At 39.7% G+C, this 13,715-nt stretch overlaps 1 protein-coding gene across 3 annotated transcripts in view; it reads right to left on the bottom strand.

Moving 5' to 3' along the window:
- Positions 1-5,895, bottom strand: part of agrn (agrin) — a 213,450-nt gene extending 207,555 nt beyond the window's left edge. For 2 of the 3 annotated variants that reach the window (XM_088289716.1, XM_088289720.1), the window contains exons 1-2: positions 5,277-5,895; positions 2,765-3,026 (exon numbers count right to left, since the gene is read on the bottom strand). In XM_088289716.1, the coding sequence (XP_088145842.1) occupies positions 2,765-3,026; positions 5,277-5,498 (484 nt within the window). In that variant the 5' untranslated portion in view covers positions 5,499-5,895. The remainder of the gene's footprint in view (positions 1-2,764; positions 3,027-5,276) is intronic. The other variant, XM_088289718.1, reaches the window with a different exon arrangement.
- Positions 5,896-13,715: the final 7,820 nt, after the last annotated feature.

Below are 13,715 nucleotides of genomic sequence, written 5' to 3'. Positions count from 1 at the left end.
TTAATTGAGAGATCTCGCACCGACAGCGACAAGGCTATTTTAGTAATTCTTTAAAATGTCCCATGCCTCACTTATTGTTTTTTATAATATAGTCTTGCAAGATTATGTGGGTTGAAAATGCCCATATAAACTTTTTCAGATTTAAATGGTGATGAGCGAGTTGAGCCACAAAAGTGAGAAAGGAGCGAAATAAAGGGTTGTGTCAACCCGCAAAAGTGCTGCCGCAATGGTGACTGTTACAGTGGTTAACCATTCAATAAAAAAAAAAAGTCTACTTTTTTTCCCCTCTTCACTCATGTAACGTATCTGAAGGAGAATCATATTTAATGTCATAATATAAAGGGGGGGGGAAACGACCAAGCAATGGTTCTTTAGCAAGAATCAGCATCTGATTTTTTTTAATTCTCATGCCATCCCGACCAAATGCTCGGGAAGGCATGGATGAGATGACAAATAAAAATTAAAAAATAAAAATCATTATTATCAGAAAGAATTGATGTACTAGTTATATATATATATATATATATATAATTATATGTGTGTATGAAAATCTGCCCTAATTAAAGCCTTATTCCACAAAGAATGACTTACTCAAACTAAACTAAAAGAGAAACAATTTTAAAGAGGCCCCATTTGTGTATAAAAAAAAAAAAATCACATAAAATCTTTGTAACATCTTGTGAAGCCATGTAATGATTGATGAGGTGAAGCTGCTAAGTGACCCCACGTATTTAGAAAGTCTTGTGCTTTGAAACAAAATATTCGGCAACGCTCAGATGAAAAACTGTATTAAATATTCTGGATATCATACTTAAAACTGAGAACTTGCTATTATTCCTCTCATATAGGGAAAATGCAAACAGGTGTCTTGAGCAGGTTCGGCATTCCAGACAATTCCGTGCCTCCACCTTGCACAAACAGTGGGAAAAGGCCAAGACTCATTCACAGAGGGAGCAGCAGAGGCACAAGGAGAGAGAAGGGAATGGAGCGAAGGGAGGGGGCTTGACTCACGCAGGTCTCAATCCCACCCACCCCGAGAAGAATTCCACAGACCTGTCTGCTTGCACGTCATTAAGCAGGACCACCTGCTGGTAAATCAGGACCCCCGTCATGATCTCAGCAAGCCCGGCTAACACAATCGCTATGGAGCCCGATCGGAGCCGTCGAATGACTGAGCAGAAAAATGCCTCTTACACATATAGTGCAAAGAATGTTGAATTTGATTAACTAGTGTAGAATTTGAAACAGTAAACCCTCATTGGAATTGTGTTTTCACGGCTGGGTGTGTTGGCGGGGTAATTGTTTGCGGAAAACAGTTTGGTTCTGTTGAAAACAATATAAAATTATAAATGTTTCCACTGTCATGCATCCCAAGTGATCGCACCGATACCATCCTACTTTTCAGCACTCTTTTGTTTGGAGCAATGGTCTTTGTAGAATAGTACGGGATGTGCATTTCTCTTTACTTCTCCCGAATTCTCAAATTCCCAGTGTCAAGTATCTCACACAAAGCCCTTTTCTTGAGCGCATGTCTCCCAGTCTAGCTCCCTGCCAGGCATTCCGGAGACTATCCAACATGTCAAGAATGAGGAGAAAGCACGGGAGCGCACAATGAGTTGGGTGGCAGGTAGAGTCTTGTCCCATTGCTAACATCCAAATCTCTGAAGGTGGTGGTTGCGCGCAATCTGATGGGACTTAACTATTTTCATTCAAATGTTACACTAAAACAAACCTAAAAGACGTGCGATATATATATATATATATTACTTGCCAATCCACCCATTCGGAGGAGAGAAAGTGAACTTGAAATGTAAAAGCAAGCTTACTTTTAACCATTGACTTCTTGAAGTGTTCCGTGTATTCATCCAGTTGAACGGTGACATGAGAAAATGTGTTTGTGAAGTAAACCGTCCTCAAATACAAGGGCCAAAACAAACCGGGACAATAGTAGCCAGTCACTCAGAGCCAAATAGATACTCACTCCAAAGCAGCAAAGAGAAGAAAAGTGGAGGTGAAATGAATACCAGCAACAGGTTTCACGGCAGGATAGACAAACTCGACTTTATACTTAAATACCGCACTTTGGACTAGAACTAAAGATATCTCAAGTGAGAAATGGCCCCCTATTCACTTATTTGCACCCCCACTGCTATTAGTTTGATCCAAACTTTGAAAAGCTGCAAACAGTAAAAATTAAACAGTGGCAAGCTGACTTTCCAATGCCATAGAGGCACAGGTGGCAAACACCTTCATGAACTCAAAAGATAGCTACGCTGTTCATCTCATAACAAGAGAGATTAACTTTAAAACAAAATCATGGCATTCCGAGCTAATGTTTAATATATGAAATTGAAAATGGTGCGAAGCAGTCGTAAAAAGTTGGATCAGGCAGATTACATTGTTACGAGGCCATAAATGGTAAATTGTTTAACCCCTGATTTAAAATAGCAAAGCAATTAAGTGTAAAGGTCAGGAATCACTCTTTCACCACACAAGTCTGATCCTTCAGGTGTTCGTCAGGCACACCCACCAAAAAGTCACCATAGTAACAAAGCTCCTAAAATGACTCAAGCGTCCTTGATTCATAGATTTCAGGGAGCCCGAGGCTATGTTTATCATTTAAATGGAACACGGTGTAGGATATCTATGTTGCTTTAAATGATTAGAATTAGCTTTCAGGATACTTAAATATACAGTTGTGACAGAAAGATCTCAAATCACAGGAAATAATTTTCAGAATTTGGTTTAGCATTTTTTTGCTTACCTTCCACACAGTGTTCCACATCCTCCAGATTCCGCAGCGTAATCCTCATCAGGCTTGAGTTGAGCATCAGTTCATTCTTGTGTTCGGACCCCATGGACTCCGGGGCAGGGTTAAGGAAGAATATGCGAGTGTCACCCGTGGCAACCTGATTGTCGCAGATTCCTGAGTTGCCAAAGCCACCAATCATCACCTTGTTGCCACCATCCAAAAGAATTTCACGGTTTATGCTGGTCTTTCCTTTCAAGTAGCGCCACACCCTGACCTATTAGTCAAAGGATGACAGGAAAACACAACTGAGAACAAAACAATGGACTTTTCTAAAGAGGCTTGTTACAATTGGACATGTTTGGAAGGATGTGAAGTGCAAAAAAATATGAATTACTTCAACAATACATCATTAGATCAGCACAAATCGAACGGTTGTGATCGGCACAATCTGAATGCCATTGAATCTATGAAAAAAAATGTCATAACATCAAAATTGAAGAAAGAATGCCATTTTTACACACACAAAAAAATGTAAAAGTGGTCCAAAAAAAATGCTCTGTGTTCTGAGAACAACGTATGCTGAAAGTTCCTTCAGTGTGATACGATTGTAAATCTTATCTGAATCCACAAAGGCTCCAGAAAATCTGGAGTTGGGCAACCGCTGCAGTCAAAGATTGCTTGACATTACAGGAAGTGGCACAAGGTCTGATGTATGCATTGTCACAGGGTTACCATTTTCATTTGGAAGGAAAAGTCTCAGTTTAGCAATTGGTGGTGGTTTGCAAGAACCGTGTGCCTCTAATCTACTCGGATCATTCACTTGGAGACGGAAAGCAAGTTGACCAAACATGGTTGTTTATTTTGACAGATTATAGAGTGGTCTACCACAAGTCTACTGCGGTGTAGAAGTTTCACAATGAGTGCCCATAAAATGGGGAGAGAAGATGACTTCTTCCAGAACGAAGCACCAGGAACAGATATTTTTTTTTTCCGAATGCTATTTTAAAGGGGAAGTCAACTCAAAAACAATTTTTTGCAATAAAATGTTCCATGGGCCTTCACTAGTCCAAACATGGCATTCTGATTAATATTGCATTTGAGGAATATGAATTAAGCGGCAAAATCCACCGTCTTTAGTCATGTCAGGGGTCGGCCATATTAACACATCTGTCGACTGAAAATGACATACCAGTTACTCAGGGCTCATCTGTTGTCTGTTTTGCGTTGACTTTCCCTTTAAGTACCATACTCAAAATTTGCAGCCGACGTTTTGGAAATCGCATTTTATAGCTGATTTGGACTATTATTAGTATTACACATACACACATACATCCCTATAAATAAAATTTGTTGACACATATCCATGCAGTACATACAAGGAGCCGACCCATCTGACTTTGGCTGAAAGCTGGAGGACACCCTGAACTAGTCGCCAGATAATTGCAGGGCAAATATAGACAAACAATCATTCACACGAACAGCAGTTTAGAGTCAATCAACTAATAACTAATTAAAGTGGACTAAGGTAGGACAACCAGGAGAAAAACAACACAAGCATGGGGAGAACATGCTAACTACCCCAAATGCAAGATTCAGGGTATTAAACCCGAACCTCAGAAATGTGAAGCCATTGCTCTAAATTACAGGCAGCGTTGTCAATATTCTGTCCCAAATAATCAATTGTTGTACTCTTGCACATTAAATATGTAACTTCGGTCAATGATCAGATACTCTGGTCTCATGGTACTCCTTCAAGGCATTTTTATTTTGGAGGGGGGGGCGATGCTGGGATCTTTCGTCTCGCCTTAAGAGCTATTAAAGTTTAGCACAAATATTTTGATTTTAAATGTTCAGTTTCGAAATTACACTAAATCATCCATCCATGATCCAAACCATGTTCTAATTTGTTACACTAATTATCCAGCAAGGGGGAAATTAATTTCACACTCCACACTCTTAAAACTCCAGGGTACAAAATAACCCAATATTTGTCAAAAAACGTTTTTGTTTTTTTCTCAAAAAATGACTTTGTTCAATTTGACCAAACGTTCTCATGTTTTGTCCAAGCAACAACCCCCAAACATTGTGTTGTTTTCAAAACAACCCAATCTTGGGTCATATTGACCCTAGTAGGGTTGGTAAAAAATAAATTGAGCCAAATTGCTTCTTTGTTTTTGTTTTCGTTTGTTTGTATTGTTTTTGTTGCACACCACATAGGAAACCAGATGCCAGCTATTTATACCCAGTTAAACATTTAATGTCAATCATTGTATCATGCTGCCTTCACGTTAATCTGGTCTCATCTGTTGCTCGTGGAAAAGCAAACCGAAAAAGAAATGTCCTATCCAATTGTGTGACACTGTAGAAAAACGAAGTTGTTCCACAAGGTTCAAACAAAGTGTGGCTTTATAGTTGCACACGCTCGATTTTACGTTTTTGTGCAGGCAGCAGGTGTACTAATTTGCCTGGCTGCCCCCCCCCCCAAAAAAAAAAAAAATCACAAACCGCATGGAGACGAACTCACCTTGCAAGAGTAGGTGTTGTGCACCGGGTCCATGTTTATGATTTCGTCCACTGTGCCCGTCAAAACTACGTTGGCCTCTTCTTCACGGTCCTCCAAGTCTTTCTCCGGGCACCTTGCCGCACAAGACCGCAACAAGACCGCCAGCAGCCCGGCTAGGAGCAACGCTACCCGGCCGGCTCCGACTCTCCGCTGCGAACTCATGACCACCGCACGAATTTGCATTAGTTAACTTTTCTTGGAAAACGATCAATTTGATCTCGAATGTTACCCCCCGGAGTGTGCGACAAGTCCGAATGGTTTTGAATGGGTTTAAATTTTGGGAGCGAGGCTCTCCACAACTTCTCTACCGACTACGCGTGGGTTCCACTCCGCAGCCCAGTTTCGTGCATCTGCAGCCGGGATTGAAAATCTCCTATCCGCCGCCGCCGCCGGCTGGAAGAGCTGGATGGAAGAGAGCGGAAGGAGGAGAAAGGGGAAGAGGGGTCTCTACCGCGCGCTCTCTCTCGCTCTCTGTAGGAATGCTACAGCACTTTTCGCTCCCCCTCACACGCACGCGGATTTGCATGCAATCTGAATAGCTGATCCCTCAAGTGTGTCTGTGTGTGTCCTCTGGGGGGGTTGCAGGGATGGCCGAGCAAAGTGGCTGATCAAGGGCGCCCCCAGTTGCACAGACGATGTCTTTACCATTTTCAAAAGTGTCAATTCAGGAAAAAGTCAAGAAGTGGGCTGCATCGGTAAACTACTGCAATACTATGCTATCAATAATATTGACTAACATGCACGGTTGACTGCAAGCAAAGAAAATTCATCTTGATGTTTTTTTCTTTTTTAAAAAAATTTTTCTTTATAAGTAAATCTTTCCAAGTGCGCTATTAAAATTATCTCTAAAATGAAACAATGACCTGCCATTTATGGTAAATGGCTAACCTTTTTGTGGTAAATTGGGTCATTTCAACCTTGAGTATAAATATGTATAAAACATTTTTTCAAGTGTTTTTAAATATATTATAAATCATGTGCAGGGTTTGATTCCGGCTCCGGCCTTCTTGAGTGGGTTTTCTCCAGGTACTCTGGTTTCCTCCCACATTCCAGAAACATGCATGATAGGTTGATTGAACGCTCTCAATTGTCCATTGATATGAGTGTGAAGCCGGATGGTTGTTTGTCTATGTGTGCCCTGCGATTGGCTGGCAAACAGTTCAGGGTGTACCCGCCTTCTGCCTGAAGACAGGAGGTAAACATCTAAAACATGCATGATAGCAGCCTTGGAGGCCTGTGGGTGACACCTGCGGGTTAGGTGTACCCATGCACCCTCAAAAACCCTGTCGAGCTGGTCCACTACTCCACGACCCGGACGGAAACCTGACTGTTCCTCGTGAATCTGAGATTGGACTTGCTGCCAGACGCTTCTCTCCAAATGGTTGACCACAATTGCCTCAGTCATTTTGTACGGCTTCACCTATTCCCCGAATCCAGGTGCAATTTTAGCATTAACATAGAGTATGTCCATCTAATTAGCGAGAAGAAATAAAATGAAATTATTTTTATTTTGTAAATGACATCAACTTTGGGGATTTATTTTTTAATCCTCAAAACAACTTCTAAATGAAGATACTTCATAATACAAGAAGCTTGATGGTTGCAGGAAAGTTTTGCCAACTGTACAATTTATGGTTGATGTGCCTTGAGAAACCGAATTCTAATGCTGCACAGACCTAAGCTAAATGCATGCTGTGTCGTATGTCATTTAGGATCCGTGCGTATATCATAAACCTTGTATAAATGTATAAATGATACCACATGGCGATATTCTCGGGGCTCCAATTGAGAACAGACAGTGCGTCAATTTCTAGTCTTTAAAAGCTGTAATTTTAACTAGGCGTCTATTCCTGGGGAAAATGACAGGCTTGCTCCTGCACAGTTGCTGGAGAAGATATTTGAAGAAATTTGTTCCTGAACCTCACTTTTGACAACTGAGTTAGTACGACTTTCTTGGATGAAATGGAAAAAATGACACGAAGTGAAATAATACAAGGGTGAGTTGCAGGGGAAACTCACTTGGTCATGACAGTCTGTCATTTCTAAGTGTTTATTCAGCCATGAACCACGACCATGAATAATTTGCCATAAGATTAAGCACAAAATAAAAAACACCATCAACATGTGTGGCCTGGAGCAGATCCATGCGTCCAATGTTAGTCTTCAATCCAATTTTGGGGGGTTCTAAATGTGCGTCACTTCAGGGCTGTAAAGACTGGTATAGAGCCATATAGAAACATTTCCATATATACAAAGACAAAACAAGAAGCAGCTCTATGTTTTGTGAGTTGTGTCTTCTTTAAAAAGTAAATCAACAGGAAAACACAAATTGGCATGCTGACATGATGGGATTTTTTTTTAACAATTTAAAAGCATTTTTAAGCAGTGGTAAAAGCATAAACATGTCACAATAATCTTAATGAGTTGATGTGTTATTTGCGTTTTTTTGTTTTTTGTTTTTTTTTGCAGCCATAGTCTGTAATTTAACATTATTTTGTGTGCATTGCCATAGCTCACTTCCGAAGTTGCCTTTTGGCCACATACGGTGATCTTAATTCTTTGTATTCAATGTTTATAATATAAACAATGACTGAATACATTTAAATGTACATTTATTTAAAATTTGAGGAGACACATGCTTTGTACTAAATACACAAATATGACTAACATAGACCGTACACACCCACTGACATGACCAGCATCCCATCAATGTTGTGACATTTATTTTCTACAAGGACATGTATGGCAGACGATGCTGTAATTGGAGTCCTGAAATTTTCTGCAAATCTAGTGGGAATGCTCGTGACGAGAAGCAGCTGCACTACTACCCCCCTCGTTGCTCAGTGCATCATGGGATGTCGAGGGCTCGCTGTGCATCGCCACGTCAAAAGACTCCCTCAGCGTCTATTTGCCTCGTTTAAGCGATTTCACACACTGTGTAAAGCATAAATAACCGAGTGCATCTGCTGAAGTTGTGATCTTGCGCTCGTCATGCTTTCTCAGATTTTTGTTTTGCAGTGCGATATGTGACTGAGAAATCCTTGAAGATGTTTGCACAAGACCTTTCGGTCGAGAGAAGAATTTGGAGCAGCATCAAACAATATCAGTGAGCTTTTTTTTGTGACTTTAGTTCAAGCAGTATACTGTATTTAAAAAAGAGTGACAGATGGAGAGAGAGAGAGAGAAATACAGCTGTCAAACCACCTTGATCAAATGAGCTCAGCAGTAGACCACTGGAAATGGAGGCTCCAGAACCCCTTAATGAACTGATAAAAATGTACATACACCCGACAAAGTAAAGACCAGCTGGTTTTATTTTAAGGCAACACCCACAGGTCAAAGTCGGATCAGGATAGAAGAAAATAATACAGAACTTTATTAGATTTTTTTTTTTTTTTTAAAGAACGTTGGCTCTGGTCAATAAAATCCATTGATAGACTCCATAAAAAATAGATAATCTGAGATCTCATCACAGGGAGCTGTAGACCATTTTATTGAGAAAAACTGGATAAAGGTATCTTCTTCTTTGTTAATAATACTGTGAGTGGAAACAGTAAAATAATAGAATAAGAAGAATTTAGAGCCGTGTATGGTCCGATTTTTTTTCAACCGATTCTTAATGGATGTTTAAAAGAATAATAATCTGCCAATCGCAATTTGCACCAAATTGCAAACTCATTTATTGAATGGCTACATTTTTGTAATGATCCTTTTAAAGCCATTTTTGACTTGGAAATTTGAGAAGAAATGTGGGGGAAATATTTTAACAAATATTTTTTTATTTATTTAAGTATTTTTGCCAATGCCCCACTTTTTCATTTTGTGGAAATGGGTTCAAGAGTTTCTACACTGCAAAAATGAGAAGTGACTACATTTGATTTTGTCATGTGATTGTAAGTAGACACTACATCTATTCAAAAATGCAACTAAACCCAGATTGTGTGCAGCCTCTTGACAAAACAAAATTATGGAAATTCAACACATTTTTTTGGTGTAAATAATACTTGCAATGCAAGGCAACAGATAAATATATTCAAGACATGCCTTAGGCTGGAGTTACATTGTATCTTTCAAGTGACACTTTTTGCTTGTGGCAGAATTCAGGTATGCATCCTGACAGGAGCGTCAAGAGAAATAAAATAGAACAAAATCAGATATCCTCAGATTGGAATCATGCCTCTTCCAAAGCTGGATAAAATGTCAATGTTATTTGCAATCGTCAAACTTAGCATTAGTTTGTTCTTCGTACATCACAATACGCTGATTGGTGACATACATAAATTACCGTCTGCGCCAACACAAATAAGCAAATTTTAAAAAACACCTGAAGTAAAGATCATCTAACTAAGGTACATATAAATAAGGTTAATAATAGCAGGTGGTGAAGTTATGTGGACAAAGCGTCAGTTCCAAAGACTCCACTTACTGAAGACAAACAATTAACCCAAAGGAGTTGCAACACACGTTGTTGTTTGTTTTGCGTTCTGACAGTTTGCCAGATGGCCCTCTGCTTCGTGGTGTCAAGTCCACACACGAGAGATTCACACCTGGTTTTATCCCCGTGCATTTAAGTGGAATGTAAAATGCTTGCGTTTCTCATGGGGCTTATCCCATTTCTATTTGTCTTGGTTTTATTCAGAGTCTACTTTTGGGGTTTGTGTGTTTGTGGGTGTCAGGAATACGGACTAATGGATGGGTTCTCAACGCAGGACTAAGTTTTGCAAAATTTCACAATGTGTCACGTTGCTTTTTTCTCATGGTACAAAAACAATGAATGATAGTAAAATATTGATATTAATTTCATTTTGGTATTGAAGCTAAAGCCACTATACCTACTCAGTATTACACATTTTTTTAAATGCTGTACTGTGTGATCCTTGGGGGAAAGAAAAATGTCATGTGGTCATTTCTAAGTTCAAGAATCCCCACCAAATCTAACATCTACTCAGTCTTCCAGTATGATCCTCGAACCAGCTGTAAACAGTTCCTGTCCAATAAAAAGGCTTTATGAGCCCCAGATCAGGGGCTCTTATAACCTCTAAAAATAAATCACTGGATGGACTTAAAAACATCTGAAATCTGTCAGGGGGCAATATTTAGGCTTTGATAAATTTAAAAATATTCACTTGGCGTATCCTAAAGGTCTCACCTTCCAGAAGTGTTAGTTAACTTAAAATAAACCCATTATTTATTTTTTACTGTAAAATAATTACATTCGCTAATACATTTCATTAGATTTACTAATATAAAAATAGTCAATGATTAGAAAGTGTCATAGCAAAAGGGGAAAATTAACACAGGCACTGGAAAATATGAGGGGAAAATGAAAATAAAAACAACAATTACATGAGAAAATAAGAAAAGAAAATAAAGTTTATACAAACTGTTACTAAAACGGAAATAGTTCAAAGGAAATAGTTTTAAAGGCTTCATTGCTTTGTTCAATAACATATGCCCACACACCTCTTGTTCTGCCTTTCCATTTACAAAGTCAGACAGACTTCATGAAATCAGCATTGTTGTACTTTTGCAAAAATGTAGCTTTGTGGGGTGGATGGCAACAATTTTGTCTTCATTTTTGTTTAAAATATTTATCTACAACAATCCCGACAGGCACAGGGCTGGATTCTCCTTATTGGAGCTTGTGAAACTGATGCAATATGGCCACAAATTCAGCAGAACCACCATGTTGGATCACAACAATAGCGCTGGTATCTTCAACTAATAACCCATGCAGCGCCCTGGCCCTCGTGGCTTACACGTGAAAACATTAACGCATTTTGCAGACCACGTTCGGTTCCGCAGCCCCATGTTTACCAGTAATAACATTGCACTTGACTACTACATTTTTTTTTACCAAAAAAAAAACTCATCCATCTCCCCCATCCATTTATAATATGCCTCAAACACAATTTATGCTGGCTTTTTGTCTAATGGAACCCATAATACATTCCCCACTTGATCTTTGGCAGGTGTTCCTAGAGTCCATTAAGAAATTAGTCTACTGTAAAAGCCTGCAACCACCGTGAAGCTATACAATATATATAGCCCGGTTTCCATCAGTTCAGTTTGCCATTGTACAATTTGTAAAGGTAAATATAATAAATAAAATCAAATCATATATCAACATTCTTATTTCGCAATGAACTGAACCAAGAGAAAAAGGAAAAGCTTTGCTTGCTAAAAAGCCTTGTTCGATCGATATTCTGCTATGCTTAATCTTCACAGGGCTTTAAAGGGGCTCCAGTTTACCAAATGCGGTGAGAGGCAGAATTCACCTGTCTAAAGTTCAAAATAGCAGGGATCAAAGTGACTTGACTTGACACAATGAACCCACAAGTACTGAAAGAAAGCTTGGAAGACAACGATGAACACCTGGACAAGATGCAAAAATTTGGAGGGAGCTGATTGGTTCAAAAAGGGATTGGGTAAACGAACCCAAGTGGACACAATTAGCTTGACGAGACAGACACTCAAGGCTGAACATTAAACGGAAGTCAAAATCCTGAATCAGCAAACCCGGACCATGGCAGTCACATGTTTTAAACACGGAATCTTCCAATGAGCACGAGAAATCTATTTATCAACAAGAGTTGAGGGAAGGTTTGAAATTAGGATTAACTAGTTTTAGTTTTCCCCATAGATGGATCGGCAATAGTACTTGATCGGTACTGAATTTCTCACGATGGTGAGAACGAGATTTTTACACAAGAACTCTGTGTCTGCCCTTTAAATCAGCACGTTGGTGCGTGTGTGCCAGAAATGAACTCAGGCAGGGACTAAAAAAAATGCAGCATCATCATGACTGTCTCCTTTACGTACTTGGGTTGGCTCTAAATGGTTGTCCACTTGCATTATCTAATTGCACACCCCAGTGTCATTGTACCACTTTATGCCCTGTCATTACACAAGCTGTGCTGACTCAGCTCAGAATCAAAGAAGCTTGGCTGAATTAATAGTAGGTTTCACGTTGGACTAAAGAGGAAATAAAAGTTTATTTGTGGCGCTAAAATGATATGAGATATGCTTTGAAATCAATGCAGAAGCCGCATTGAAAAATATAGAAAACGGAGAGATAATATTTGCACATTTGAATGCAAGGAGTAATTGTCATTCGATATTTGCTAAACTGGCTTGACATTTGTTCGTGATTCTTTTGTCTGTGTCGTCAAAATGGATTGATGGCGAACGTGATCTGCCTGTTCTCTTTTTGCGTTCGTCCAGGGTATAGTCTCTACTTCTCACCCAAAGTCAGCTGGGATAGGCTCCAGCTCACATGAACAGGATACGTGGTAAAACGCGGATTCATGTATGGTTTATATTTACCGGACATTGCACCAGCACTGCCTGTGGATACAACCGAGTTTTCCCGTGAGACAATGTGGCTAGTATATGTGAGTTATGTTTCAAAATAACTGGTGAGAGTCAGCACCGCCTGTGCTGGTGGATATATGAACACGTCTGGATACACTTCTGGGCTGTGTCCAGGTAGGTGATGAGAGCCGCCCTCCCAGGGCCCAGAACAGATGTTGCCATGTGAATCTTTACTCAGGAATCTGTGACTCATACAAACACCACATCCTTGCTTAAGAAGACCTCCTAAAATAATAGATTATATGAATGTGATTGTTGGGGGGCAAGAACGGGATGAGGTATATGACGATGGGAGGGAAGTGTGAAGGTGTGAGTGATTAGCAGAAGAATCGGGTTGGCCCATCTTTTCACTGAGTAAATTCCCTCTTGTTTAGGTCGCTACTTAATGATAGGCTAACCAACTGGCAACATTTCAAAAACACATTTGGGTGAGGAGGCAAAATGGAAAATAAACAGACTCATGAAATCAAAGCCTTAAGCTGATTAAAGTTGGCCCAACATCCTGACTGCTGCATCCCGTCCAGAGGTGGCTGTTGGGACAAGAGCACTTTGTACACTTGAAGAGCTTTTTGAAGACTAGTCATTCTTTCCCTCTCACTCAACCATGAACAAAAGCTCCACAAGAAAGGTAAGACCCGATGATTGAGTATGACGATGTCTCATCAGTGAAAAATGTTTGGCTTGTCCAAGATGAGGCGACAAAGGAATCTGCTCCCCCCACCCTCTCATTTTCCCACCAAGTTTCCACTCTCTTGTTTTTTCCATTTTTAATTTTGCAAGGCTGCTGAGGCCCAGTTTGCTTCTGCTGCCTTTGCAAAACCACATCACAAAACAAACACTTGCCTTATCAAACAGTGATGCTGAAAAGCACTTGCTTTATCATCACAAACGTGTCATTTGAACCAAAACGGGTGAATGCTGTTGGAAATTATGTACTACTGTATATTCCTTATAAAATAAATTGTTTTTTAAATTACACTCGAAATAATTGGTAGTCCACATTCCTGATTCATAAACCCATCCATT

This window comes from Idiotropiscis lumnitzeri, chromosome 3 (genome assembly GCF_059441095.1).
Source record: "Idiotropiscis lumnitzeri isolate Australia: NSW breed Sydney's pygmy pipehorse chromosome 3, RoL_Ilum_1.0, whole genome shotgun sequence".
In the NCBI taxonomy this organism is placed as follows: Eukaryota; Metazoa; Chordata; class Actinopteri; order Syngnathiformes; family Syngnathidae; genus Idiotropiscis; species Idiotropiscis lumnitzeri.
The sequence above is the reverse complement of the archived record's forward strand: the minus strand, read 5'-3'. Positions and strand labels throughout refer to the sequence as shown.